Source organism: Mustelus asterias, chromosome 27 (genome assembly GCF_964213995.1).
Source record: "Mustelus asterias chromosome 27, sMusAst1.hap1.1, whole genome shotgun sequence".
In the NCBI taxonomy this organism is placed as follows: Eukaryota; Metazoa; Chordata; class Chondrichthyes; order Carcharhiniformes; family Triakidae; genus Mustelus; species Mustelus asterias.
This window is the reverse complement of record NC_135827.1, coordinates 7,168,080-7,193,475: the sequence shown is the minus strand read 5'-3', so window position 1 is coordinate 7,193,475 and position 25,396 is coordinate 7,168,080. Positions and strand designations below refer to the sequence as shown.

Below are 25,396 nucleotides of genomic sequence, written 5' to 3'. Positions count from 1 at the left end.
TCACGTTAAATCTGCTTCTTTCAATCACTGAAAACAGTTTCTCTTCACCCTGATATAAACCCTTCAAAATGTTTCCACTAATATGCTCTATGTGGATAACTATTTTTCACTGGAATCTCTTCCCATTCTACTTATAGAAACATAGAAACTAGAAGCAGGCCCTTTGCCCCTGCTCTGCCATTCATTTTCACCATGGTTGATCATTGAATTCAATATCCTGATCCCCCCTTCCCCCCATATCCCTTGATCCCTTCAGCCCCAAGAGCTATATCCAATTTCTTCTTGAAATCAGACAATGTTTTGGCCTCAGCTACTTTATGTGATAGTGAATTCCACACATTCACCACCCTCTGGGTAAAGAAATTTCTCCTCATCTCAGTTCTAAAAGGTTTATCCCTTATCCTCAAACTATGACCCCTAGTTCTGGACTCCCCTACCATTGGGAACATTCTTTTTCAATCTACCCTGTCTAACCCTGTTAGAATTTTATAAGTTTCTATGAGACCCCCTCTCACTCTTCTAAACTCCAGTGAATATAATCCTAACCGACTTAGTCTCTCCTCATATGACAGACCTGCCACCCCAGGAATCAGCCTATTATACCTTCACTGTATTCCCTCTATAGCTAAGACATCCTTCCTCAGATAGGGACACCAAAACTGCACACATTACTTCAGCTGTGGCCTCACCAACGCCCTATACAATTGGAGCAAAACATCCCTATCCCTATACTCAAATCTTCTCTCTATGAAGGCCAACATACCATTTGCCTTCTTTACTGCCTGCTGTACCTGTGCGCTTACTTTCAGCGACTGATGCACGAGAACTCCAAGGTCTCATTTAGTATCCACCTCGCTCAATTTACACCCATTCAAATAATAATCTGTCTTCCTATTATTGCTACCAAAGTGGATAATCTCACATTTATCCACATTATACTGCATCTACCGTGCAGATGCCCACACACTCAGCCTGTCCTAATCACACTGAAGCATCTCTGCATCCTCCTCACAGCTCACCCTCCCACCCAACTTTGTATCATCTGCAAATTTGGAGATAATACATTCAGTTCCCTCTTCCAAATCATTAATGTATAATGTGAACAGTTGGGGTCCTAGCACAGATCCCTGCGGAACCCCACTGGTCACTGACTGCCAATCAGAAAAAGACCCATTTATGCCAACTCTTTGCTTTCTATCTGCTAACCAGCTTTCTATCCATCTCAAGACATTACCTACAATCCCATGTGCTTTAACTTTACATAGTAGTCATTTATGTGAGACCTTGTCGAAAGCCTACTGAAAGTCTAAATAAACCACATCCACTGATCCTCCTCAGTCAACTCTACTAGTTACATTCTCAAAAAATTCCAATAGATTAGTCAAGCATGATTTCCCTTTTGTAAATCCATGCTGACTTTGCCTGATTATACCACTGCCTTCCAAATGCCGAGTAATGAAATAGTTGATAATAGACTAAAGCAACTTCCCCAGTACCAATGTTAGGCTCACTGGTCTATAGTTCCCTGTTTTCTCTCTACCTCCCTTTTTGAATAGTGGGCTTACATTAACTACCCTCCAATCTGTAGGAACTATTCCAGAATCCAAAGAATTTTGGAAAATAACTACCAACGTATTGACTATTTCCAGGGCCACTTCCTTAAGTACTCTGGGATGAAGATCATTAGGACCTGGAGATTTATCCACCTTCAATCCCATCAATTTCCCCAAAACCATTTATCTACTAATGCTGATTTCCTTCAGCTCCTTTCATTTCAACCTCTCAATTTTATCAGCGTATCTTCTAGTCTTTACTCCCTCATTAACTGACCCAAATTCCTCTTCAATGCAGAAACAATGGTAGAAATGTGGAACTCTTTCCTACAAACATTAAATGATGTTGGGTCAATTGTCAATTTTAAATCTGAAATTAATAGAAATTTGTTAACCAAACGTATGAAGGGATATGGGGCAAAGCAGGGTATATGGAGTTGGGTTGCAGATCAGCCATCATCTTATTGAATGGTGCGACAGGTACAGGGGGCTAAATAGTCTTCTCCACAATCACACACCCAACCCATTATATGTGAGTTTGTATACATCTCAATATACACCTCTCCCAATATACAGCTCGCCCATTAAATACAGTCCAACTTTAACATATCCAGCCATTACATAAGTGCACTGCTGGTTACACACCCTGCCATTAGACAGACAGCCATTTCACACCTGTCCCTTACACAGTTGCTCGTTACACACCCTGCCTGTTACAAACCATACTCATTACACACCTCATCTGTCATGCACCCATCCATTAGACACTGCACCCATTACAATTCACCCATTATACACTTGCCTGTTACATACCCTCTCGCTATAACCCATTAGTATTGCATACTGCCCGTTACTGAAAGCTAGCATGCAGGTGCAGCAAGCAATTGGGAAGGCAAATGGTATATTGGCCTGTAATGCAAGAGGATGTGAGTTCAGGGGTAAAGATGTCTTGCTGCCATTGTATGGCATCTTGATGAGACTGCACCTGGAGTATTGTATGCAGTTTTGGTCTCCTTATCTGAGGAAGGGTGTATTTACCAGACTAATCCCTGGGATGGTGACATTGTTTCAAGAGGAGAGATTAGGCAAACCACGCCCGTATTTTCTAGAGTTTCAGCTCAGGGGTTCTACACAGATTTTACTCCCTTTGTGTACTATAGCTGAAAGGTCTTAGACAGTGACTATTCCCCATTGTCCCTGGATGGCGACTGCCCTAATGAGGGGTGATCTCATTGAAACTTACGGAATCTTTACAGGTTGATAGAATTTATGTAGAAAGGATGTGTCCCTTGGCTGGTGAATCTAAAACCAGGTCTCAGAACAAGGGGTAGACCTGTTAAAGCTGATCTGAGGAGGGGTTTCTCCACTCAGAGGGTGGTGAATCTTTGGAATTCCCTACCCCAGCCCGTGGAAGCTCATTCACTGAGCATGTACAGGACAGAAATTGATAGATTCCTGGACACTAATGATATCGAGGGATGATACAGGGATAGAGGGGAAAAATGGCTTGGAGGCAGATGAACAGCCATGATTGGTTTGAATGGCGGAGCATTTGATGGGCCAAATGGCCTCCTTCTTAAATATCAAGAACCTTACAATTGTAGTGAGGTATCTCAAAGTGGAACCTGCTGAATGGAGACAAGTTGAATTTCATTACACTTCCTGTAATTATCAAATCAAAATGGTTTTCAATGTACTTTTATATTTTTTATGAGTGAAGTATATTTTGAAGAATAAAAAGGAGATCCACCATGTTCTTAGGGTTGGGCAGTAAATGTGTCGCACCATTGTCATCCTCACCTCAACAAATATAAACCAGAAAGGAATGGGGAAAAGATGGTTACAGCTCCTGGGAAATCATTTTAAATTCCTCCAATAGATATCATACTCTACCTGGAGTTTTCACTTCTGAAGGATACCCTGTCGTCTTGTGATTGACAGCCAGGATACGAAAAGCATATAGGACCCTGGGGTCCATGCCCCCCAGCTTGTGACCTCTGATGGCGGGGTCGATGGCACTAGCGACAGTCTGCCAGGGTATGTATGGGTCGGCAATGGCCTCCTCCAGCTTGGCTCCGCCACGTGGCCTCAGGGACCGTCTGGCGGGTCTCCTCTCAATCATAAAACCCGTTAAGTCACCGGCGCCCCGAGTCATCCATTCCAGGACCACCTCCGTTCTCTGGCGGCCATACAACAGCTTGCTGATGGTCACATTCGGGGGTGTGGGGTATTCTGTGAGGGATATGGAGGAAAACACATGGTTAGTGAGACAGCAGAGTGTCAAGCCATCAAGTATGTTCATTCCTGAAACCACTTGGTTGAAACTGGTAGGGAAAGAACACATAAGGAGCCAGTTACACTGTAGGATATGGTAGCTGAGTGTTAGCAATTGGATTAGTAATCCAGCAGACCAGACTAATGGTTCTTGAGATATGAGTTCAAACCCACACCACCACAGCTGAGGGATTTAAATTCAGTTGATTAGATACAAAATAAGGAATTACAACAATAACATTAACAGCAGCAATGGGTTATTTTTATTCATTCATGGCACACGGGTGTCGCTGGCTGGCCAGCATTTATTGCCCATCCCTAGTTGCCCTTGAGAAGGTGGTGGTGAGCTGCCTTCTTGAACCGCTGCAGTCCATGTTCTGTGGGTTGATCCACAATGCTGTTAGGGAGGAAATTTCAGGATTTTGACCCAGTGCCTGCGAAGGAGCGGTGATATATTTCCAAGTCAGGATGGTGAGTGGCTTGGAGGGGAACTTGCAGGTGGTGGTGTTCCCATGTATCTGCTGCCCCTTGTCCTTCTAGATGGAAGTGGTCATGGGTTTGGAAGGTGCTGACTAAGGATCTTTGTTGAATTGGGGTTTTAGTTAAATCAGGCAGCATGGCCAGTGCAGGCTTGGAAGGCCGAAGGGCCTGTTCCTGTGCTGTAATTTTCTTTGTTCTTTGTTCTTTGAATTGCTGCAATGCATCTTGTAGATAGTTCACACTGCTGCTACTGAGGGAGTAGATGTTTTTGGATGTGATGCCAATCAAGTGGGCTGCTTTGTCCTGGATGGTGTCAAGCTTCTTGAGTGTTGTTGGAGCTGCACCCATCTAAACAAGTGGGGAGTATTCCATCACACTCCTGACTTGTGCCTTGTAGATGGTGGACAGGCTTTGGGGAGTCAGGAGGTGAGTTACTTGCCACAGTATTCCTAGCCTCTGACCTGCTCTTGTAGCCACTGTGTTTATGTGGTGAGTCCAGTTGAGTTTCTAGTCAATGGTAGCCCCAAGGATGTTGACCGTGGGAGATTCAGTGATGGTCACACCATTGAATGTCAAAGGGTGGTGCTTAGATTGTCCCTTATTGGTGATGGTCATTACCTGGTATTTGTGTGGCGCAAATGTTATTTACCACTTGTCAGCCCAAGCCTGGATATTGTCCAGATCATGTTGCATTTGAATATGGACTGAGGAGTCGCGAATGGTGCTGAACATTGTGCAATCATCGGCGAACATCCCCAGTTCTGACCTTATGACAGAGGGAAGGTGATTGATGAAGCAGCTGAGGATTATTGGACCCAGGACACTGCCCTGAGGGACACCTACAGAGATGTCCTGGGGCTGAGATGGCTAGCCCTCCACAACCACAACCATCTTCCTATGTATCAGGTATGACTCCAACCAGCGGAGAGTTTGCCCCCTGATACCCATTGATTCCAGTTTCGCTAGGGCTCCTTGATGCAACACTCAATCAAATGCGGCCTTTATGTCAAGGGCTTTCACTCTCACCTCACCTCTGGAATTCAGCTCTTTTGTCCATGTTTGAACCAAGGCTGTAATGAGGTCAGGAGCTGAGTGATCCGGGCGAAACCCAAACTGGGCGTCACTGAGCAGGTTATTGCTGAGCAGGTGCTGCTTGGTAGCACTGTTGATGACCCTTCCATCACTTTACTGATGATCGAGAGTAGACTGATTGGGTGGCAATTGGCTGGGTTGGATTTGTCCTGCTTTTTGTGTACAGGACATACCTGGGCAAATTTCCTCATTGTTGAGTAGATGCCAGTCTTGTAACTGCACTGGAAGAGCTTGGCTAGGGGAGCGGCAGGTTCTGGAGCACAAGTCTTCAGTACTATTGCCGGAATGTTGCCAGGGCCCATTGCCTTTGCAGTATCTAGTGCCTCCAACCGTTTCTTGATATCACGTGGAGTGAATCGAATTGGCTGGAGACTGTGATGCTGGGGACTACTGGAGGAGGCCGAGATGGATCGTCCACTCGGCACTTCTGGTTGAAGATGCGAATGCTTCAGCCTTATCTTTTGCACTGATGTGCTGGGCTCCTCCATCATTGAGGATGAGGATATTTGTGGAGCCTCCTCCCCCAGTGAGTTGTTTAATTGTCCACCACCATTCACGATTGGATGTAACAGGACTGCAGAGCTTAGATCTGATTCGTTGGTTGTGGGATCGCTTAGCTCTGTCTATCACTTGCTGTTTTTGGCATGCAAGTATTCCTGTGTTGTAGCTTCACCAGGTTGACACCTCATTTTTAGGTACACCTGGTGCTGCTCCTGGCATGCCCTCCTGCATTCTCCATTGAACCAGGGTTGATCCCCTGGCTCGATGGCAATGGGTGACCATGAAATGATTAGATTGTCATAAATAATATCATTTAGGGAAGGAAATCTGCTGTCTTTACATGGTCTGGCCTATATATAAGTTCAGACCTACATCAATGCTATTGACTCTCAGCTGCCTGTGCAACTCAGTTAACCCTAATCCAATCCTACTGAGGGGGAGGGGCAAGTTAACCATAAGGAAATTTAAAAGAGGATCTAAGAATTTCTTAGTTAAGAAATAAAAATGTAAAAGAGCATCAATGTGCATGCACACACGTACACACACACACGTACACACACACACGTACACACACACACAGATCCACACACACACGTGCGCGCAGATGCACACACACATACGCATACACACGCACACACACACCACACATGCACGCACACGAAAGAGATAGCCAAAGAGCTGTACAATGCACAAGTTGCCACTGTTACAATCACGAATGAGAGGTTCGCTCACTATTCACGTGGAGGTGGATGCTGAGGGTGGAACTCCCCACCACATTGCTGGCTGTGCACCAGTAATGTCCATTGTCACGGTCCCCATCGGTTTCCCGGATGGTGAGGTTTGACCAGAAGGCTTCCTGGTGCAGCAGGTACTTTTTGGGCGTGAGCCAGACGCTCTCATTTCTATTATTGTGCCAGACAATCTCCGAGGAAGGATAAGCTGCCTTAAGGACGCAGGTCAGATGAACATCACTCCCTTCGAACACCGTCAGGGAGTTTCTCGGGGTAAGCAGATCAGGCGCCTCTGAAACCCAAATAAACACAGCAGGATGTAACTTTCACATCACATTTTTATATCAATGAATTGAATCATAGAATCTGATCATTTCTGGTTTGTAAACCCTTCATTGTGGTGAAAGATGTCTGCCAATCTCTGTAAAATATTGACAACCTCAGGCAGGCCACCTCAAAATCTCACTTCTTTTAAACAGCAAGTAAGCCTCAATACTTGCCTTAACCTATTTCTGTTAATAAAAACAGAAAGTGCTGGAAATACTCGGCAGGTCAGACAGTATCAGTGAACACCTGAAACACTGGGTGGAATTTTCTGTTCCCGAAGCAGTGTCCAACTCACTGCCACGTTATCCAGCACTTGGAAGATCAAAATCCTGGAGGTGTAGTCCACGCCATCTCTGGTCAGGCGGGGCAAAGCCTGAACCAGCCGGCAATGTCAGCTTCCCAGAGATCATGGGGGCCTCATCTCCAGTAACAAAAAGGAAGATCCCCCTGCCCAAGGACACATAAAGCCACCCCACACGCACACGGGCAGGTCCCCTGACCCCCATCAGAACTCCAACCGTACACAGGAACCACCCCCCCCACCCACGTACACGGAACCGCTCCCCCATCAGAGCTCCTTGGAGTGGGCTATCCCGGCACTGCCCCTGGCAAGCCTCCTGGCATTGTCCCATAGCAGTGCCGGGGGGCAGTGCCAAGATGCTGTCAGGGCATATCTGTCTCTCCCTGGGGAGTGACATTACCTGTGCGCCCTCAACATGGTCTCTTCATCCATTACACATTGTTCCAGACCCGGTGCAAACCTCACAGTGGCAAGGGAGCATTGGGCGGCAGGGTGATGAGGGGAGGGCGGGAGTGGCGGGAGTTCCCAACGTTGGGGAGGGATACAGCAGGAAAGCCCTATAAGCACTTTTCAATGAATTTGAATGAGGTTCCCAACTTTCAAAGAACAAAGAACAAAGTAATGTACAGCACAGGAACAGGCCCTTCAGCCCTCCAGGCCTGTACCAATCATGATGCCCTAACTGAACTACAAAAAAAACCTTCTGCCCTTACTCGGTCCGTATCCCTCTACTCCCTCCCTATTCATGTCCTCATCCAGATGCCTCTTAAATGTTGCCAATGTGCCTGCTTCCGCCACCTCCTCTGGCAGCGCGTTCCAGACACCCACCACTCTCTGCGTGAAAAACTTACCCCACACATCTCCCTTAAACTTTCCCCCTCTCACCTTGAATCTGTGCCCTCTTGTAATTGACACTTCCACCCTGGGAAAAAACCTCTGACTATCCACCCTGTCTATACCTCTCATAATTTTGTAGACCTCTATCGGGTCTCCCCTCAGCCTCCGTCTTTCCAGTGAAAACAATCCTGGTTTATTCAACCTCTCCTCATAGCCAACACCCCTGAGACCAGGCAACATCCTGATGAACCTTCTTTGCACTCTCTCAAAAATGTCTACGTCCTTCTGGTAGTGTGGTGACCAGAACTGCATGCAGTACTCCAAATGCGGCCTAACCAAGGTTTTATATAGCTGTAACATGATTTCCCAACTCCTGTACACAATGCGCCAGCTGATGCTTTCTTAATCATCTTGGCCTCCTGTGTTGCCACCTTTAGGGAACTGTGGACCTGCACGCCCAGATCCCTCTGTATGTTAATGTTCCGAAGGGTTCTGCCATTTCCAGAATAGTTCACACCTAAATTTGATCCTCCAAAATGCATCACCTCGCAATTGCCCAGATTCAACTCCATTTGCCATTTCTGTGCCCAAGTCTCCAATCTATCTATATCCTGTTGTATTCTCTGACAATCCCACCAATCTTTGTATCATCCGTAAACTTACTAATCAGACCTCCTACATTTTCCTCCAGATCATTTATATATACTATAAACAATAGAGGTCCCAGCGCTGATCCCTGCGGAACACCACTAGGTACAGATCTCCATTGTGAAAAACACCCTTCCACTGCTATTCTCTGTCTTCTATCACCAAGTAAGAAGTCTCACAACACCAGGTTAAAGTCCAACAGGTTTATTTGGTAGCAAAAGCCACTAGCTTTTGAAGCGCTGCTCCTTCATCAGGTCCACCGCTGGTATCTCCACATCATTCTATAACCAAGCCAGTTCTGTATCCATCTAGCCAGCCTACTCTGAATCCCGTGTGATTTTAGTTTTTGTATCAGTCTGCCATCTGGGACCTTGTCAAACGCCTTACTAAAGTCCATATAAACTACATCCACAGCCCTTCCCTCATCAATTATCTTTGTCACCTGTTCAAAAACTCAATCAAGTTGGTGAGACATGACCTTCCCCGTACAAACCATGCTGCCTGTCACTAACTAGCCTATTTTCTTCCAAATGTGCATATATCCTGTCCCTCAGTATCTTCTCCAAAAGCTTCCCCATCACTGACGTCAGACTCACCGGCCTTTAATTATTATGCCCATGGATTATCCCTGCTTTCATTTTTAAACAGGGGAACAACATTGGCTGTTCTCCAGTCCTCTGGAATCTCACCTGTCATCAAAGAGGGTGTGAAGATATCTGTTAAGGCCCCAGCTATTTCTTCCCTTGCCTCCTGCAGTAACCTGGGATAGATCCCATCCGGCCCTGGGGACTTGTCCACCTTAATGCAATTTAGGATACTCAACACTTCCGCCTTCGACATTCTCTGGAGCGTTCACACACCTATCCCTGACCTCAACATCCATCATGTCCTTCTCCTTGGTGAATACCGATACAAAGTACTCATTAAGGATCTCACCCACTTCCTGCGCCTCCACGCATAACTTTATTTGGCCTACTCTTTCTCTTGCTACCCTCTTGCTGCTAATATAAGCATAAAAAGCCTTGGGATTTTCCTTGACCCTGTTTGCTAAAGACATTTCATGGCCCCTTTTAGCCCTCCTAATTCCACGTTTAAGATCCTTCCTACTTTCACTAAATTCCTCAAGGGCTTTGTCACTTTTTAGATGCCTAGACCTATTGTCTGCTTCCTTTTCCTTTTGCTAAGTTTACAATTGCCCTTATCATCCATGGTTCCCAAATCCTGCCATTTCTATTCTTCATTTTTGCGGGGACCTGCTTGTCCTGCACTTCAATCAAGTGGCCTTTAAAAGTCTCCCACATGCCAGATGTGGATTTGCCCTCAACTGGCTGCTTCCAATCCACATTCCCCAGTTCCTGTCTAATTTGGATGCAATTAGTCCTCACCCAATTAAGCACCTTCACCCGAGGGCCAATCTTGTCCTTATCCATGACTACCCGAAATCTTATGGAATTATGGTTGCTAAACCCAAAATGCTCCCCCACTGAAACATCGATCACCTGGCCCGGCTCATTCCCCAATGCCAAGTCTAGTATGGCTCCCTCCCTGGTTAGATTGTCAACATACTGAATCAAAAAGCCCTCCTGGACATATCGAACAAATTGCTCTCCATCCAAGTCCCTAGCTCTAAGGGAGTCCCAGTCAATATGGGGGAAGTTAAAGTCACCCACCATAAAACTACTCTGCTTTTTTCACACTTTTTCAGTGTCTGACTACACAACTGCTCCTCTGTCTCCTACAGGATGTTGGGAGGTCTATAATACACTGATTTCACCCATCCTATTCCTGAGCTCCACCCATAATGCCTCACTACAAGATCCCTCCAATGGCTCCGCCCTCAGCACAACTGTGATGTGTTCCCGAATCAGCAATGTAATTCCCCCACCCCTTTTGTTTCCCCTTCTGTCCCGTCTAAAACAGCGATATCCCGGAATGTTAAGCTGCCAGTCCTGTCCCTCCTTTAACCATGTCTCCATAATTGCATAGTAAGAAGTCTCACAACATCAGGTTAAAGTCCAACAGGTTTATTTGGAATCTCAAGTTTTCGGAGCGTTGCTCCTTCATCAGGTGATCACTTGATGAAGGGGCAGCGCTCCGAGAGCTCTTGCTTCCTAATAAACCTGTTGGACTTTAACCTGATGTTCTGAGGCTTCTTACTGCACCCACCCCAGTCCAAAGCTGACATTTCCACTCCATAATTGCACCTACATCATAATTCCATGCCGTAATCCAGGTTCTCATTTCATCTGTTTTACCTGTTATACTTCTGGCATTGAAGCAAACGCACCACTGACCTCCAGTCCCTCTCTCTGCCTGCTCTTACTCTGCGCTATGTTTATCTCAGTCTCACTTTTTCCCCCAGTCTCTACACCTTCTGGCCTGCTGTTCTGGTTCCCACCACCCACCCCCACCCCACCCCCGCTTCCCCCCTCTCTCCCCGCTGCACTAGGCAGTGTCTCTGGGCAGATACCTCATTATGTCAATGGCAGGGGGCGGAGAGAATTGTGCTGTGAGACATTGCCGGTGGCAATCTCGCTTTTGGCCTCTCGCGGGATCTTGCATCCGCGGTAAAAATGGGCACAGAATCCCAGCGGTTAACTCTGTTTCTCTCCACAGATGCTGCCAGACCTGTTGAGCATTTCCAGCATGTTCAATTTTTATTTCAGATTTCTAACCTCTGCAGTATTTTGCTTTTGTGCCAACCCCCTTAACCTTTCCTGACCATTTAGATCTTTGGCATCCATTTTGGTTGCTTGACTCAGTACCCATGCAAGGGAACACTTTAACTAAAGTTCTAAGAGTTTAAAAAGATGACAGTCAAAGAATAACTACTCCTACATGATTATAGACGTGTTGAGTTCAGGATGGATGGCTGAAGGTTAAAATTCCAAAATAAAGATTCTTCTCAGAGACTCGGTACCTAGTTTGATGCTGCATGCCTTACTCCTGGTCAAAGGATGTGTTGCTTGGCAGATAAATTCCTTGCCACTGTATGTTGGACTGGACTTTAGCACTTGATTATTGATGGACCGTTCAGCTTTACCCAGGAAAATGCTTCTCCAATTCTTCCAGTGCAGTGAAGCCTGTGGTAGGCCTCCTTCCCAGCTGCACGACAGCATCGTGTATTCCAAACTCTTCACAGCGGCGGCTGAGCATTTGGGTTTCCCTACGGGTAACACTGAAAGCAGAAAAGAACTTCAAGACGAAACTAGTTGTGGAAAAATCTCTTGGACGAAAGAAGGAGCCGGAAAGTAAACACAAGCAAGACATTAGTGCGCAAAGAATGTTATAAACCACAAATCTAGTTTGTCGTCTTCTGAATCTCAAAATTGGCCTTCCTTCATAATCCCTTCCCTTGAGGGGGGGGGGGAGGTCATGCCTAAATTGTGGGCTGGATTTTCTGGCCCTTCTTGCCGATTGGATCTTCCGTTCCCGCCGAACGTGACTCCCACCGGCAAGCCACTCAAAACACTGTAGACATCGGCGGGACTGGAAGATCCTGCCAACTGCCGATGGAAATCTGCCATGCGGTGGCTGGAAAATGCCGCCCTGTGATACAAGGCCCATTCTAAATTCCTAATGATGATCCTGCCTTGTGCTCACCCCCATAAAAGATGTCAATAACAGCTATAGAATAGAATCCTTATAGTGCAGAAGGAGGCCGTTCGGCCTATCGAGTCTGCACCAACCACAATCCTACCCAGGCCCTATTCCCATAACCCCACATATTTACCCTGCTAATCCCCCTGACACTAAGGGACAAGTTAGCATGGCCAATCCACCTTTGGAGTGTGGGAGAAAACCAGAGCATTTGGAGGAAACCCACGCAGACACGGGGAGAATGTGCAAACTTCACACAGACAGTGACCCGAAGCCAGAATTGAACCCAGGTCCCTGGTGCTGTGAGGCAGCAGTGCTAACCACTGTGCTACCGTGCCGCCCAGTTATGCATCACCTCCATTGGTCATTTTTCCTCTACAAGTTTGAGATTTTCTTATAAAACAATTGCTTTAGGATTATTCCCAAAACAGAAAGTATAAACCTGTCTTTTTGCGTTTTCATCTTTGGGCCAAGTTTTCCTGAAAAATCTCAGCATGCAATTCATGTGTAAATGATCCGGTAAGCTCAGGGATATTCAGTGATACATCGTGTGTTGTATATCACCAGAACTTGCTGATTGATTTACACTTCCGCCATTTGATTCACACGGACATCATCTCTTCCAGGCCATCCCATTATTTTTAGTAACTTGTTAGGTTCGTTCAATGAATGCCCAAAAGTTCACCCCAAGAAATTAGGACTCAGACTTAACAAGTAATAATGGAAAGTCACAGAACTTTATATATCACAGAATTCTACAGTGCAGAAGGAGGCCATTTGACCCATCGAGTCTGCACTGACAACAATCCCACCCAAGCCCTATCCACATAACCCTACATATGTACCCCACTAATCCCTCTAACCTACACATCCTAGGGAAACTATGGGCAATTTTAGCATGCCCAATCAACCTAAACCGCACATGTTAGGACTGCGGGAGGAAACCGGAGCACCCGGAGGAAACCCACGCAGACACGAGTAGAATGTGCAAACTTCACACAGTCACCCAAGCCGGGAATCGAACCTGGGTCCCTGGCGCCATGAGGCAGCAGTGTTAACCACTGTGCCACCCTGCCGGCCAATCAACCTTTCGAGGCCAGAAAGGGCACAATGTAATCTGTTGATTTTCATGAAGGCGATTAGTCAATTACTGTGTAAGATTGGTAAAATTTAAATTGCAAATCTTTACATTTTTCTTAGTTTGCTTTGTCTTTTATCTCTCTCCCTTTAATCAGTCTTTCTTTTCTTTCGTTGTTTCTCTTTGTTTCTGATTTACCTCTAATTCTCTTCCACCTCTGTTGTTCCCTGTTTCTCTCACAACCTTCAGATCTCCTGGGTTAATCCGCAACCATTGATGGTTCTGGTTTCACAGTTAACAGAATCCCTACAGTGCAGAAGGAGGCCATTCAGCCCATCGAGTCTGCACCGACAACAATCCCATCCCAGTTCCTATCCCCGCAAACCCCCATATTTATCCCGCTAATCCCTCTAACCTACGCATCCCGGGATACTAAGGGACAATTTTGCATGGCCAATCAACCTCACCCGCACATCTTTGGACTGTGGGAGGAAACCGGAGCACCCGGAGGAAACCCACACAGACACGGGGAGAAAGTACAAACTCCACACAGACAGTGACCCAAGGCTGGAATTGAACCTGGGACCCTGGTGCTGTGAGGTAGCAGTGCAACCACCCCACCCACACAGAGCTCAAGTTCCAGATGCCCCATTGACCTCATTATCAACTCGCACTTCCGGTAATTTAAGATGGAAATTTAACTGGAGCTGAAATGTGCAGGATAAAGTCTATCCAATGACCCTCACAACCAGATGCTCCACTCCAGCGGGATTTAATCCATGTTGCTAGGAGATTGCAGAAGCTTTTATTACATGCACAGTGGGATCTATTCGCATTCTTCACCTGCATGTTGGAGCTTTCAGGGGAAGAGGGGTTGTTTTTGGAGGCTAATGATATTTTTCACAAGATTGGTGCAAAGCCCAACAACATTACTGAGAACAGGCGATTTGCTTGCTGCAAAGAACAAGATGCTGGATAAGTGAAAATCAGCTAGGGTTCCCAATCCTTATCAATGGGCTATGATTCCAACTGGGAAAGTGCTCATTGACTGAGGTCAGGGTCAGACTCAACCGGGTCTCTCTCACCAACAGATAGTCCAGAACAGGGGAAGGTGGACCACGGGAAAAGAGCACTTAACATATTCCAGCACAGTTGTTCATTAGTCATACTCACATGCAGTGGTTCTGCAGGACCAGTCTGCCCTCAGGGCTGGATGAGAGGCCCGGCAGGAATAGGTGCTGTTGTTTGAGGTCTCCCGTCCTGACTTCACTCTTGAAATACTGGATTGTCCCTCAGCGTCAATGCCACCTCTCGCCACATTAACCCACTGGAGAGTCGCTGGGGGGTCTCCACCTTCCCAAGAGCACCACAATGCTATATCCCGATTATCATTAACAGATAGCACTGTGCAGATGGGCCTTCCAGCAGGCAGATCTATACATGGCAGGAAGGACTACACAGGTTAGTAAGTCGGTATACGGGGAGACATGATGAACAAGACTGAACCTGGGTCCTACCTGCACTCTTTTTGCCGCCTCTTCCCATTTACAATTAGCCAACGGACAACCTGTTTCCAACAAAGGGGATCATGGAGCAACAGTTGGCCAGTGCCAACAGTTCAAGGGAGGAATGGAGGAATTGGAGTGGGAGGAAATTATTGTCACTGAGAGATGTTTGCAAGCTAACCTGGAGGTGATCATTTACAAGCACCCAGTAAAGTGCAAACTTCCCTTACATGCGGCAATTAAACTCTAACTGGCCTCAGACATCTCTTCAATTAGATCCAGTGATGCATAAAGGGGTGGGTTTGAAAACAGATTTAAAACATTAATTGCATCTTGCATTCTAACAATGCCTCCACTATTGTGAAACTGCCGAGATTCTGACTTACCATGCCCAATGCCAAGGAAGATGAATGGGTAGACTTTAACACACAACAGTGAGTCAGGCAAGTCAGTATTTTGAGGTGAATCTATGACTGTCAAGGAAAATGTTGATTTCAGTTTCAAGGAATGGTGAAATAAGTTTTCTGCAGTAATGAATTGGGAAAATGGAGAGAAACAATGTTTTTAAAGAATATAGCAAAGAAAAGTCCTAGACGAGAAATGCAAGTGAAACTCATCCCTAGTCTCCTCCCAATAACACCCAGATCATTCTGAAGGACAGAGATATGTGTGCCTCCATTAGGCTGCTTATTCAGAACATTCATCACTCTTCAAGGCCGTTCTTCTTAATATCCTCTCAACATTCAAGGTTATGAAGAGAGCAGATTACATACACTGCAACTCCTTTACCCCCCTGCAACCAGTGTCCTGTTCCTACAACATCTGAAGCTGCGTCAGTTTTTGGGGGAAAATATTGCTCAGGAGTCCAGTGTCCAGACAACCTCGGGAGGTGATTACGTTTTTTTTAAAGTTTATTTATTAGTGTCACAAGTAGGCTTACATTAACACTGCAATGAAGTTAATGTGAAAACTCCCTAGCCGCCACACTCCGGCACCTGTTCGGAAACACTGAAGGAGAATTTAGCATGGCCAATGCACCTAACCAGCACGACTTTCGGATTGTGGGAGGAAGCCGGAGCACCTGGAGGCAACCCACGCAGACACGGGGAGAATGTGCAGACTTTGCACAGGCAGTGACCCAAGCCGGGAATCGAACCCGGGCCCCTGGCGCTGTGAGGCAGCAGTGCTAACCACTGTGGCACTGTGCCACTATTAACAGGGCAAAGGTGAATAAGGTTAGCGTGCAAAGCTTAAAAGCATTTAGACAGTTACATGGGTAAGATGGGTATAAAGGGATGTGGACCAAATACGGGCAATTGGGACTAGCTTAATGGTTGAAAGAAAGGGCGGTATGGACAAGTTGGGCCGAAGGGCCTGTTTCCACACTGTAAACCTCTATGACTCTATAATGCTGCAAGGGCAACATTCTAGACACCACCAGATGATGCAGCTTTTATGCCATTTAGAATTCAAAGATTTTATTCATTTGGATGCATTAAGCCAATCTTCAAATGCCTCAAATGTGTGTGTTGTGGTTTGACTCAGCCTGCTGGAGTTGAGGATAGAATGATACTAACCCAATCCAGAGGCTACAGCTGGGATTTTCCGATCTTGCCAGTGACGCACATCATCACAGGGTGAACGCTGCCTCCCAGTGGTGGGACTGGAACATTGTTGGGAGGTAGTTAAGAGGAGCGTACAGCCTTCTCTTGTTACCTTATATCCAGCTTCCTGGTAGGATTGTAAACCCTTCAGGATTGGCCTGGGGTCTCCAGGAATTGAAGATCAATTTACTAGACACTGCTGTGTGTAACCCTGAGGAAAATGTCATCAGGCTGTTAAAAAAAGATTGGTTTGTTTTTTACTTTGAACATTTTTAACCAGATGTAGAAATCTTAGAAATCCTACAGCACAGAAAGAGGCCATTCGGCCCATCGAGTCTGCACCGACCACAATTCCACCCAGGCCCTACCCCGATATCCCACCCATTAATCCCTCTAACCTACGCATCCCGTGACACTAAGGGGCAATTTTAACATGGCCAATCAACCTAATCTGCACATCTTTGGACTGTGGGAGGAAACCGGAGCACCCAGAGGAAACCCACGCAGACACGAGGAGAATGTGCAAACTCCACACAGACAGTGACCCAAGCCGGGAATCAAACCCAGGTCCCTGGAGCTGTGAAGCAGCAGTGCTAACCACTGTGCTACCGTGTCGCCCCAAATATTGAAAATGGGTGGGGAAAAGGGTTGTTTGGCTGTAAACATAGAATCCCTACAGCACAGAAGGAAGTCCATCATGTCTGCACTGACTCTGCACCAGAGTACCTTACCCAGGCCCTATCCCTGTAACTCCATATATATAACCTATTAATTCCCCTAACCTACACATCATGGGAAACTAAGGGGCAATTTAGCATGGCTAATCCACCTAACAAACACCTCTTTGAACTGTAGGAGGAAACCGGAGCACTCGGAGGAAACCCACGCAGACACGGGGAGAATGTACAAACTCCACACAGACAGTGACCCAAGGCTGGAATCGAACCCGAGTCTCTGTTACTTTGAGGCAGCAGTGCCACTATATCAAGCATCATCCAGTTGGCTAATGAGTCTATTTGCTTTTTGAACAGCGTAGGAAGGCAGTGCGTCACAAGGATGGATGTGTTGGCCGACTGATGGATGGAGTATGGGGGGAAATCATGTGATGAAACCTTGAGGAATACATTAAATCACAGTTGGCAGCCCTGCAATCTGGGTAACCCCTCTTCTGTGCAATATTGAATGTGAGCTACTGTGACTGATCATAGCCAGGGTAATGGCAGAAGGTTTTTTTTTTAATATACTTTTCCAATTCAATCAAATCAAATCCAATTCAGAGTCTCAACAAGTTGAGACATTTCAGATCCAGGCTGACAAGACAGGACGGGAGACCAAAACCACCCTGTCCTGGGCCTGATCTACATGGGTCAAGCTGATTGGAGAAGGGGGAGGATCCTCCTCCAAGACTTGAGCTCATTTGCATCTTAGCCAAAAGGCCGAGATGCCGCTTTTAAAAATTGCTTCATATGAAACATATGAAGCCTCAGCGCAACCCCATGACCTCAACCAAGTGCAGATCCGATACTACACTTGATCTTAGCCAAAAGGCCGAGAAGCGATGGCAGAAGGTTACAACAGTTAGTATCACCCATTCATCCTGTGCATGTTATTTCATTGCCTATCAACTATACTTTTTAAGCACCGTATCGCATCACTTCATGCTGAAGATTGGCCTTATAATCGAGTTTGGATGATAGACAATTGGTTGCGAATAATACAAAAAATTTCACTATTTTTCAGCAAGACACTGCCAAAGGTATATCTGTAATTCGAGCCGAGAGCTGGCATTGCCCTGGATTGTACTTAGAATGCAAATAAAACCATCACAATTGTGTCAACTGCTTCCATTGTTTCCTAGTTGTGTTATGAATTAGTGTAGGATGTTACAACAATATACTGAGAGCACCTTAAAACACAAACGTTTATTAATCTCGCCTTTTCGATCTGCAATCTGTAACTTTGTCATGAAATGTTGGCGTTTATGGTAAAAAAAAATCAAAGGTGGAAAATCAGCCGAGGACAACAAAAAGAGAAGTTTCTCGAAACCAAACGATGTGAGATTAAAATCTACTCACAGTAGACAGTGAGTACGATGCTAGTCTTAGTCCTGGCGTTGAGAACTGTGTTGTGTGCGAGGCACATGTAGGTTCCTGTTTGACTTCGGGAAATTCGTTCAATGACAAACTGCTGCCCTGCGTAGATCTGAGAGTTATTGTGGAACCAGATGTACTGGCTAGGCGGGTTGGAAGAGGCGGAACAGATCATGGAGACAGTGTCCTGCTCAATGGCTGAGTAACCGACAGCGTTGAGAGCGTAAGGAGTGACATTGATGTCTGGCTGATCAGGACCATCTAGGAAAGAAAAGAAAGAGCCAACTTCACTTTAGAGACCTTTATTTTATTCATTCATCGGGTGTGTGTGTCGCTGGCTGGCCAGCATTTATTGCCCATCCCTAGTTGCCCGAGAGCCAACCACATTGCTGTGGCTCTGGAGTCACATGTTGGCCAGACCAGGTAAGGACAACAGATTTCCTTCCCTAAAGGACATTAGTGAACCAGATGGATTTTTCCAACAATTGATTCATAGTCATTACCAGATTCTTAAATACAGATTTTTTTAAAAAAATTCAAATTCCACCATCTGCCGTGGCGGGATTCGAACCCAGGTCCCCAAATACATTAGCTGAGTTTTAAGATTAATAGCCTAGCGATAATACCGCTAGGCCATCGCCTCCCCTGCTAAACGCAATTGTACAATACTTGCCCTTGAGGAAATGCAACAGATGTTCACCAGACCGATTCCTGGTATGGAGGGATTGTCATATAAAGAAAGTTTAAATAGATTGGGCCCGTATTGACAGGAGTTTTGTAAAATGAGAGGTGATCTCACTCAAACGTACCAAATTCTGACAGGGCTCGACAGGGTGGATGCAGGGGTGGCGGGGGAGGGGGGTCTGGAATCAAGGGACAACATGTGAGATAAAGTGCAGGCCATTTAGGACTGAGATGAAGAGGAACTTCTTCACTCGAATGGCGGTGAATCTTTGGAATTCTCGGCCAGAGGGGTGTGGGGTGTGTTCAAGACTGCGATTGTTAGATTTTAGCAGATTAAAAACATTAAGGGATATGGGAATAATACAGGAAAATGGCATTGACATAGAAGATCAGCCATTGGATGATCTCGAAGGGCTGAATGGCCTACTCCTGTTTCTTCTATTTTTATGTACTTTTGGATTTAACTTCATCAATCAATATTGATTAATGACAACAAGGCTGATCGCAGTCAAGGAGCTATCATTCTCATGGCACTAATACTTGCAAGCAAGAGCTTGAGTTGTAGAATTGGCCCTATGATGTGGAAGACATTTACATATTGTAATTGAGAGGCTCAGGGCGGGATTTTACGACCTTGCTCGGGCGAGATTATAAAATCCCGTCTGAGGCCAACAGAGATTTCTGTCCTGCGAGCCTCGCCTGCCCCTGGAAACGGGACGGGGAGGTGGTAATATTCCAGCCACAGTATGTGCCAAAGCACTCTCCAGTTAATGGAGCACTGTTTGCCGTGCGATGTAGAGACTATCCCAGCCAATTTACACCAATGAGATAATGAGCAGATAATCTTTCTGCAGTGATGTTGCTGAGAGACAGATGTTTCCCAGGGAGAAGTCCTCCTCTTTCTTTAAAAATAATGCCCTAGGATCTACCTGACAGAGCAGGCAGGGCACTGGTTTGACTTCCCACCCAAAGAAGGGCAACTCTGACAGGATTGCACTCCCTAAGTACTGGAGCACTCGGAGGAAACCCAAGTGCTCCAGTACTTAGCTCCAGCACTGAAATGTCAGCTTAGATTTTGTGTACAAGTTATTTGAGTGGGAATTGAATCCATTTATCTCTGACACAGAGGAGGCAGGGTTACTCACTGAGCCACAGCTGACATCTATAGATACATCTTGATCAATAGCAATAAAAACTAGCAGCAAATGGTGGCACAGTGGTTAGCACTGCTGCCTCACAGCACCAGGGACCCAGGTTCAATACCAGCCTGTCTGTGTGGAGTTTGCACATTCTCCCCGTGTCTGCGTGGGTTTCCTCCGGGTGCTCCCGTTTCCCCCCACAGTTCAAAGATGTGTGTGTTAGGTGGATTAGCGATGGTAAATGTAGAGTTAGGAGATATGGGATAGGGCAGAGGGAGGACCTGGGTGAGGTGGTCTTTCGGGGAGTCAATGTAGACTCGATGGGCCGAATGGCCTCCTTCTGCACAGTAGGGATTCTATGATTCAAACCAATAAGAGCCAGCAGATCAATGCAGACTTTGAGATGCCTCAATTGGAGCCAGTTGCACAGAATATCGGGGAGGGAGCTTTTCCCAGGGCCTGGTGTTACTCCTGTTTCCACAGTAGAGAGAAACCAGCTAACTAGAATAGAGTCCATACAATGCAGAAGGAGGCCATTGGTCCCATTGATCCTGCACCGACTCTCTGAAAGAGCATCTTGCCCAGGCCCTATTCCCGTAACCCTGTGCATTTAACATGGCCAAACCACCTAACCTGCACATCTTTGGACTATGGAAGGAAATCAGAGCATCCGGATGAAACCCATGCAGACATGGGGAGAACATGCAGACTCCACGCAGATACCAAGGCCAGAATCGAACCTGGGTCCCTGACGCTGTGAAGCAACCAGTTGGGCACAAAGTCAAATTTAATTTGACGAGCCTTTCACTGTAAATTCTGTAAAGTCTTCAGTCTGAGTAACGAAAGGAACTCACAGATGACATCGAGCCAGACGCGGTCACTGGTCTCTTCATTCACCTCATTCTTAGCGGTGCAGGTGTACCAGCCGGTGTGGTTCCTGTTTACTGAGGTCAGGTTCAGCAGACTGTCCGAGCTCTCACTAATGTTAACGGGACTTCTGGACAGAGCTGCCTGCCTGTTCCAGACGTATTCCAGGGGACCGGTTCCATTCTCCACAGAACACAAAATCGAAATCGCAGACCCTTCAACCGGAGCCGAGAGGCTCATCTGGACGGATGGTTTGGAAATTGGAACTGTTAAAGTAAAAGGAACCTGGTTATTTCCACAGAGCGAGCTAACATCTTCCACCTCTGCGTGTTCAGTTCGAAAACCTCCTGGCTCTAAGCCTGGTACACCGTTTCCCTTGCAGATTCCCAATGAGGTTCATTGTAAGTTCATGGAACAATAGCTCATCTGCCAGTCAGCCGCTTTGTAGAACTCAACCTTGAGTTCAACAATTTCAGTTCACAACCTCTGCTCCCACTGTTATAAAACATTAATGATTCTGCTATTACCATTTCCCCCACCTCCAGACCCACCTTTCATTTCGTTATCTGTCCCATTCCCATCTTTTTTTGACTCGCACCATTGTCCATTGAGCTGATTAACCCTCTCCTGTCCTCCACTCTTCTTGCTCATTGCCAGCCTTCTCCCTGTCTCTTTCTCTTTACTTGTTTAAAACCCTGACCCTTGGAGGACGAGAGGGGGGATTTAATAGTGGATAATGAGGAAATGGCTGAGACTTTAAATAAGTTCTTTGTGTCGGTCTTCACGGTGGAAGACACAAATAGTTTACCGAATATTACAGATCGAGAGTTGGTGGGAGGTGAGGTTCTTAATACAATTACTGTTACTAAAGAGGTAGTGCTTGGTAGACTAATGGGACTGAAGGTAGACAAGTCCCCGGGCCCAGACGGAATGCATCCCAGGGTACTGAAAGAAATGGTTGAGGTAATAGCAGATGCGTTAGTAGTCATTTATCAAAATTCGCTGGACTCTGGGGTAGTGCCGGCTGATTGGAAAACAGCTACTGTTACACTGCTGTTTAAAAAAGGAAGTAGACAAAAGGCGGATAACCACAGGCCGGTTAGCTTAACGTCCGTAGTTGGGAAGATGCTGGAGTCCATCATTAAAGAGGAAATAGCAGAGCACCTGGATAAGAATGGTTCGATCAAGCAGACGCAGCATGGATTCATGAAGGGAAAGTCGTGTTTGACGAATTTACTGGATTTTTATGAAGATGTGAGTAGTGCGGTTGACAGAGGGGAACCGGTGGATGTGGTGTTTTTAGATTTCCAGAAGGCATTCGATAAGGTGCCTCACAAAAGGTTACTGCAGAAGATGGGGTACACGGAGTTGGGGGTAAGGTGTTGGTGTGGATTGGGGATTGGCTATCTAACAGGAAGCAGAGAGTTGGAATAAATGGGTGCTTTTCTGGTTGGCAGTTGGTGACCAGTGGCGTGCCGCAGGGATCGGTGCTGGGCCCTCAGCTGTTTACCATTTAAATAGATGATCTGGAGGAGGGGACTGAGTGTAGGGTATCAAAGTTTGCTGATGACACGAAGATGAGTGGGAAAGCGAATTGCGTGGAAGATGCGGAAAGTCTGCAGAGAGATTTGGATAGGCTGAGCGAGTGGACGAGGATCTGGCAGATGGAGTATAACGTTGGCAAATGTGAGGTTATCCACTTCAAAAGAAATAATAGTAAATTGGAATATTATTTAAATGGTGAAAAATTACAACATGCTACTGTGCAGAGGGACCTGGGGGTCCTTGTGCACGAATCGCAAAAATTCAGTCTGCAGGTGCAGCAGGTGATCAAGAAGGCGAATGGAATGTTGGCCTTTATCGTGAGGGGGATAGAATATAAAAGCAGGGAGGTCTTACTGCAACTATACAAGGCACTGGTGAGGCCGCAACTGGAGTACTGTGTGCAGTTTTGGTCCCCTTATTTGCGAAAGGATATATTGGCCTTGGAGGGAGTGCAGAGAAGGTTCACCAGGTTGATACCGGAGATGAGGGGTGTAGCTTATGAGGAGAGATTGAACAGATTGGGTCTGTACTCGTTGGAGTTTAGAAGGCTGAGGGGTGATCTTATAGAGACATATAGGATAATGAAGGGGCTGGATAGGGTAGAGGTAGAGAGATTCTTTCCACTTAGAAGGGAAACCAGAACGAGAGGGCACAGCCCCAAAATAAGTGGGGGCCGGTTCAGAACAGAGTTGAGGGGGAACTTCTTCTCTCAGAGGGTAGTGAATCTCTGGAATTCTCTGCCCATTGAAGTGGGCTACCTCGTTGAATATGTTTAAATCACGGGTAGATAGATTTCTGATCGATAAGGGAATTAAGGGATGTGGGGAGCAGGCGGGTAAGTGGAACTGATTCGCCTCAGATCAGCCATGATCTTGTTGAATGGTGGGGCAGGCTCGAGGGGCTTGATGGCCTACTCCTGCTCCTATTTCTTATGTTCTTATGTTCTGACAGATCCCCAGTGTTCATCAGTTCTGATGAAAAGTCAGGAGGTGGAGTTTTACCTGTGTTTGTGCAATGTGGCAGCGGGTGGGAAAAGCAGCATTGAAGCCATCCGCCCCAGTGGCAGCCTTCTCATCATGTTGCTTGGCAACGTAGTACATAAAGGTTGAAGGGGAATGATCCCATGATGTCATGCTGGAGGAGAGGACTCTCTGGTTGAGCCCATCCTGACAGCAACTTTGTTTCTTAAAGATCGGGGCGCCATTTTTAAAGGCTGCCCTGACGCACAAAACTTAAAATGCAAACCCCCACACCTTGCATCCACCCCTCCGTGCAACCACCCCGGCACTGTCCCCTGGCACTCCCCAGGAATTGTTCTCTGGCATTGATCTCTGGAATTACCCCTGGCACTGCCCCCTGGCACTGCCCCCTGGCACTGCCTCCTGACACTCTCCCCCGTGAGCAATGCACTCACCTGAGCTCCTCCGGCAGGTCTGCCTGCCAGATGCATACCATGGGAGAGCAATTGTAATCCATAGCGGCATGCACTGACACCGGTGTGAATGGATAATGGGGCTGGAGAATCAGATATAGCACCCTGATAATGACATGCAAATTTATTCTAATGGGGTTCCCATTATGTCACTGGCGAGGGGAGCAGAGATGAGACTTCCCACCAACATAAAACACAATTTGGGATTCTCGGGTGATTTTCTGCTCCCGTCAAACAAACTCACCCGAGAAGTATGGAAGCCGAAAATCCCGAACAATGAGCTGAAACATTGGCCGGGATTCTCCCATCCCGCCTGCGGTGGGCTCAGTGGGGGGCGGGAGCAGAGAATTTGGCAGGAGCCAAAATGTCAGAAACCCGCCGGTGTAAAATCACATGGCAATTCTCCCAATGGCGGGTTAATGGCGGGTCAGTCTGCCCATTGGCTGGTGGCGTGAATGCTATTTGCATTAATTCGCATCTCATGAATGCTCATTAAAACAACTGCTAACTGGTGCCCCATCAGACCTTTCAATCTTGCCTCATGCCAGCGGGAAGTCATGTCGGTCTAAAACCTGATTGCTTAAGGGTGGCACACACAAGATGGTCTTCAGTTCACTAGAGACTTCGGGGTGAGTGCCACACTGCCATAGTGCTGCACTGCTCCTGACGCATTGTACACTGTACCCGAACAGGCGCCGGAGTGTGGCGACTAGGGGATTTTCACAGTAACTTCATTGCAGTGTTAATGTAAGCCTACTTGTGACACTAATAAATAAACTGCAAACTGGAAACCACTCTGCCGGGCCAGAACGATTCCTGCCTCCATCTCCATGCTGAGCTGGTCTTCATGGACAGTCCGTGCTGCTGGACCCATGGACCTTCCTGTGTCATCGAGTCAGGTGTAGGGTTGGGAGAGTACAGGGGTCTCCTCTCCCCCCCACCCCCCCGCACTCCCCCCCCAACCCCCACCCCACCCCCCACCCCACCCCCCACCCCCCCACACCCCACTCCCCCACCTCCCACCCCCCCCCCACCCCCCACCCCCTCCAACCCCACACCCCACTCCCCCACCTCCCACCCCCCACCCCCCCCCCCACCCCCCACCCCC

The 25,396-nt window shown here is 46.8% G+C and overlaps 1 protein-coding gene and 1 pseudogene across 1 annotated transcript in view; both read right to left on the bottom strand.

Moving 5' to 3' along the window:
- Window positions 1-25,396, bottom strand: part of LOC144479888 (V-set and immunoglobulin domain-containing protein 10-like 2) — a 74,079-nt gene that overhangs the window by 36,027 nt on the left and 12,656 nt on the right. Inside the window, exons 3-8 of the mRNA XM_078198927.1 lie at window positions 21,299-21,577; window positions 18,607-18,882; window positions 14,596-14,856; window positions 11,665-11,922; window positions 6,633-6,923; window positions 3,447-3,785 (exon numbers count right to left, since the gene is read on the bottom strand). Of these exons, the coding sequence (XP_078055053.1) occupies window positions 3,447-3,785; window positions 6,633-6,923; window positions 11,665-11,922; window positions 14,596-14,856; window positions 18,607-18,882; window positions 21,299-21,577 (1,704 nt within the window). The remainder of the gene's footprint in view (window positions 1-3,446; window positions 3,786-6,632; window positions 6,924-11,664; window positions 11,923-14,595; window positions 14,857-18,606; window positions 18,883-21,298; window positions 21,578-25,396) is intronic.
- On the bottom strand, window positions 17,962-18,091 carry LOC144480072 (U2 spliceosomal RNA; annotated as a pseudogene).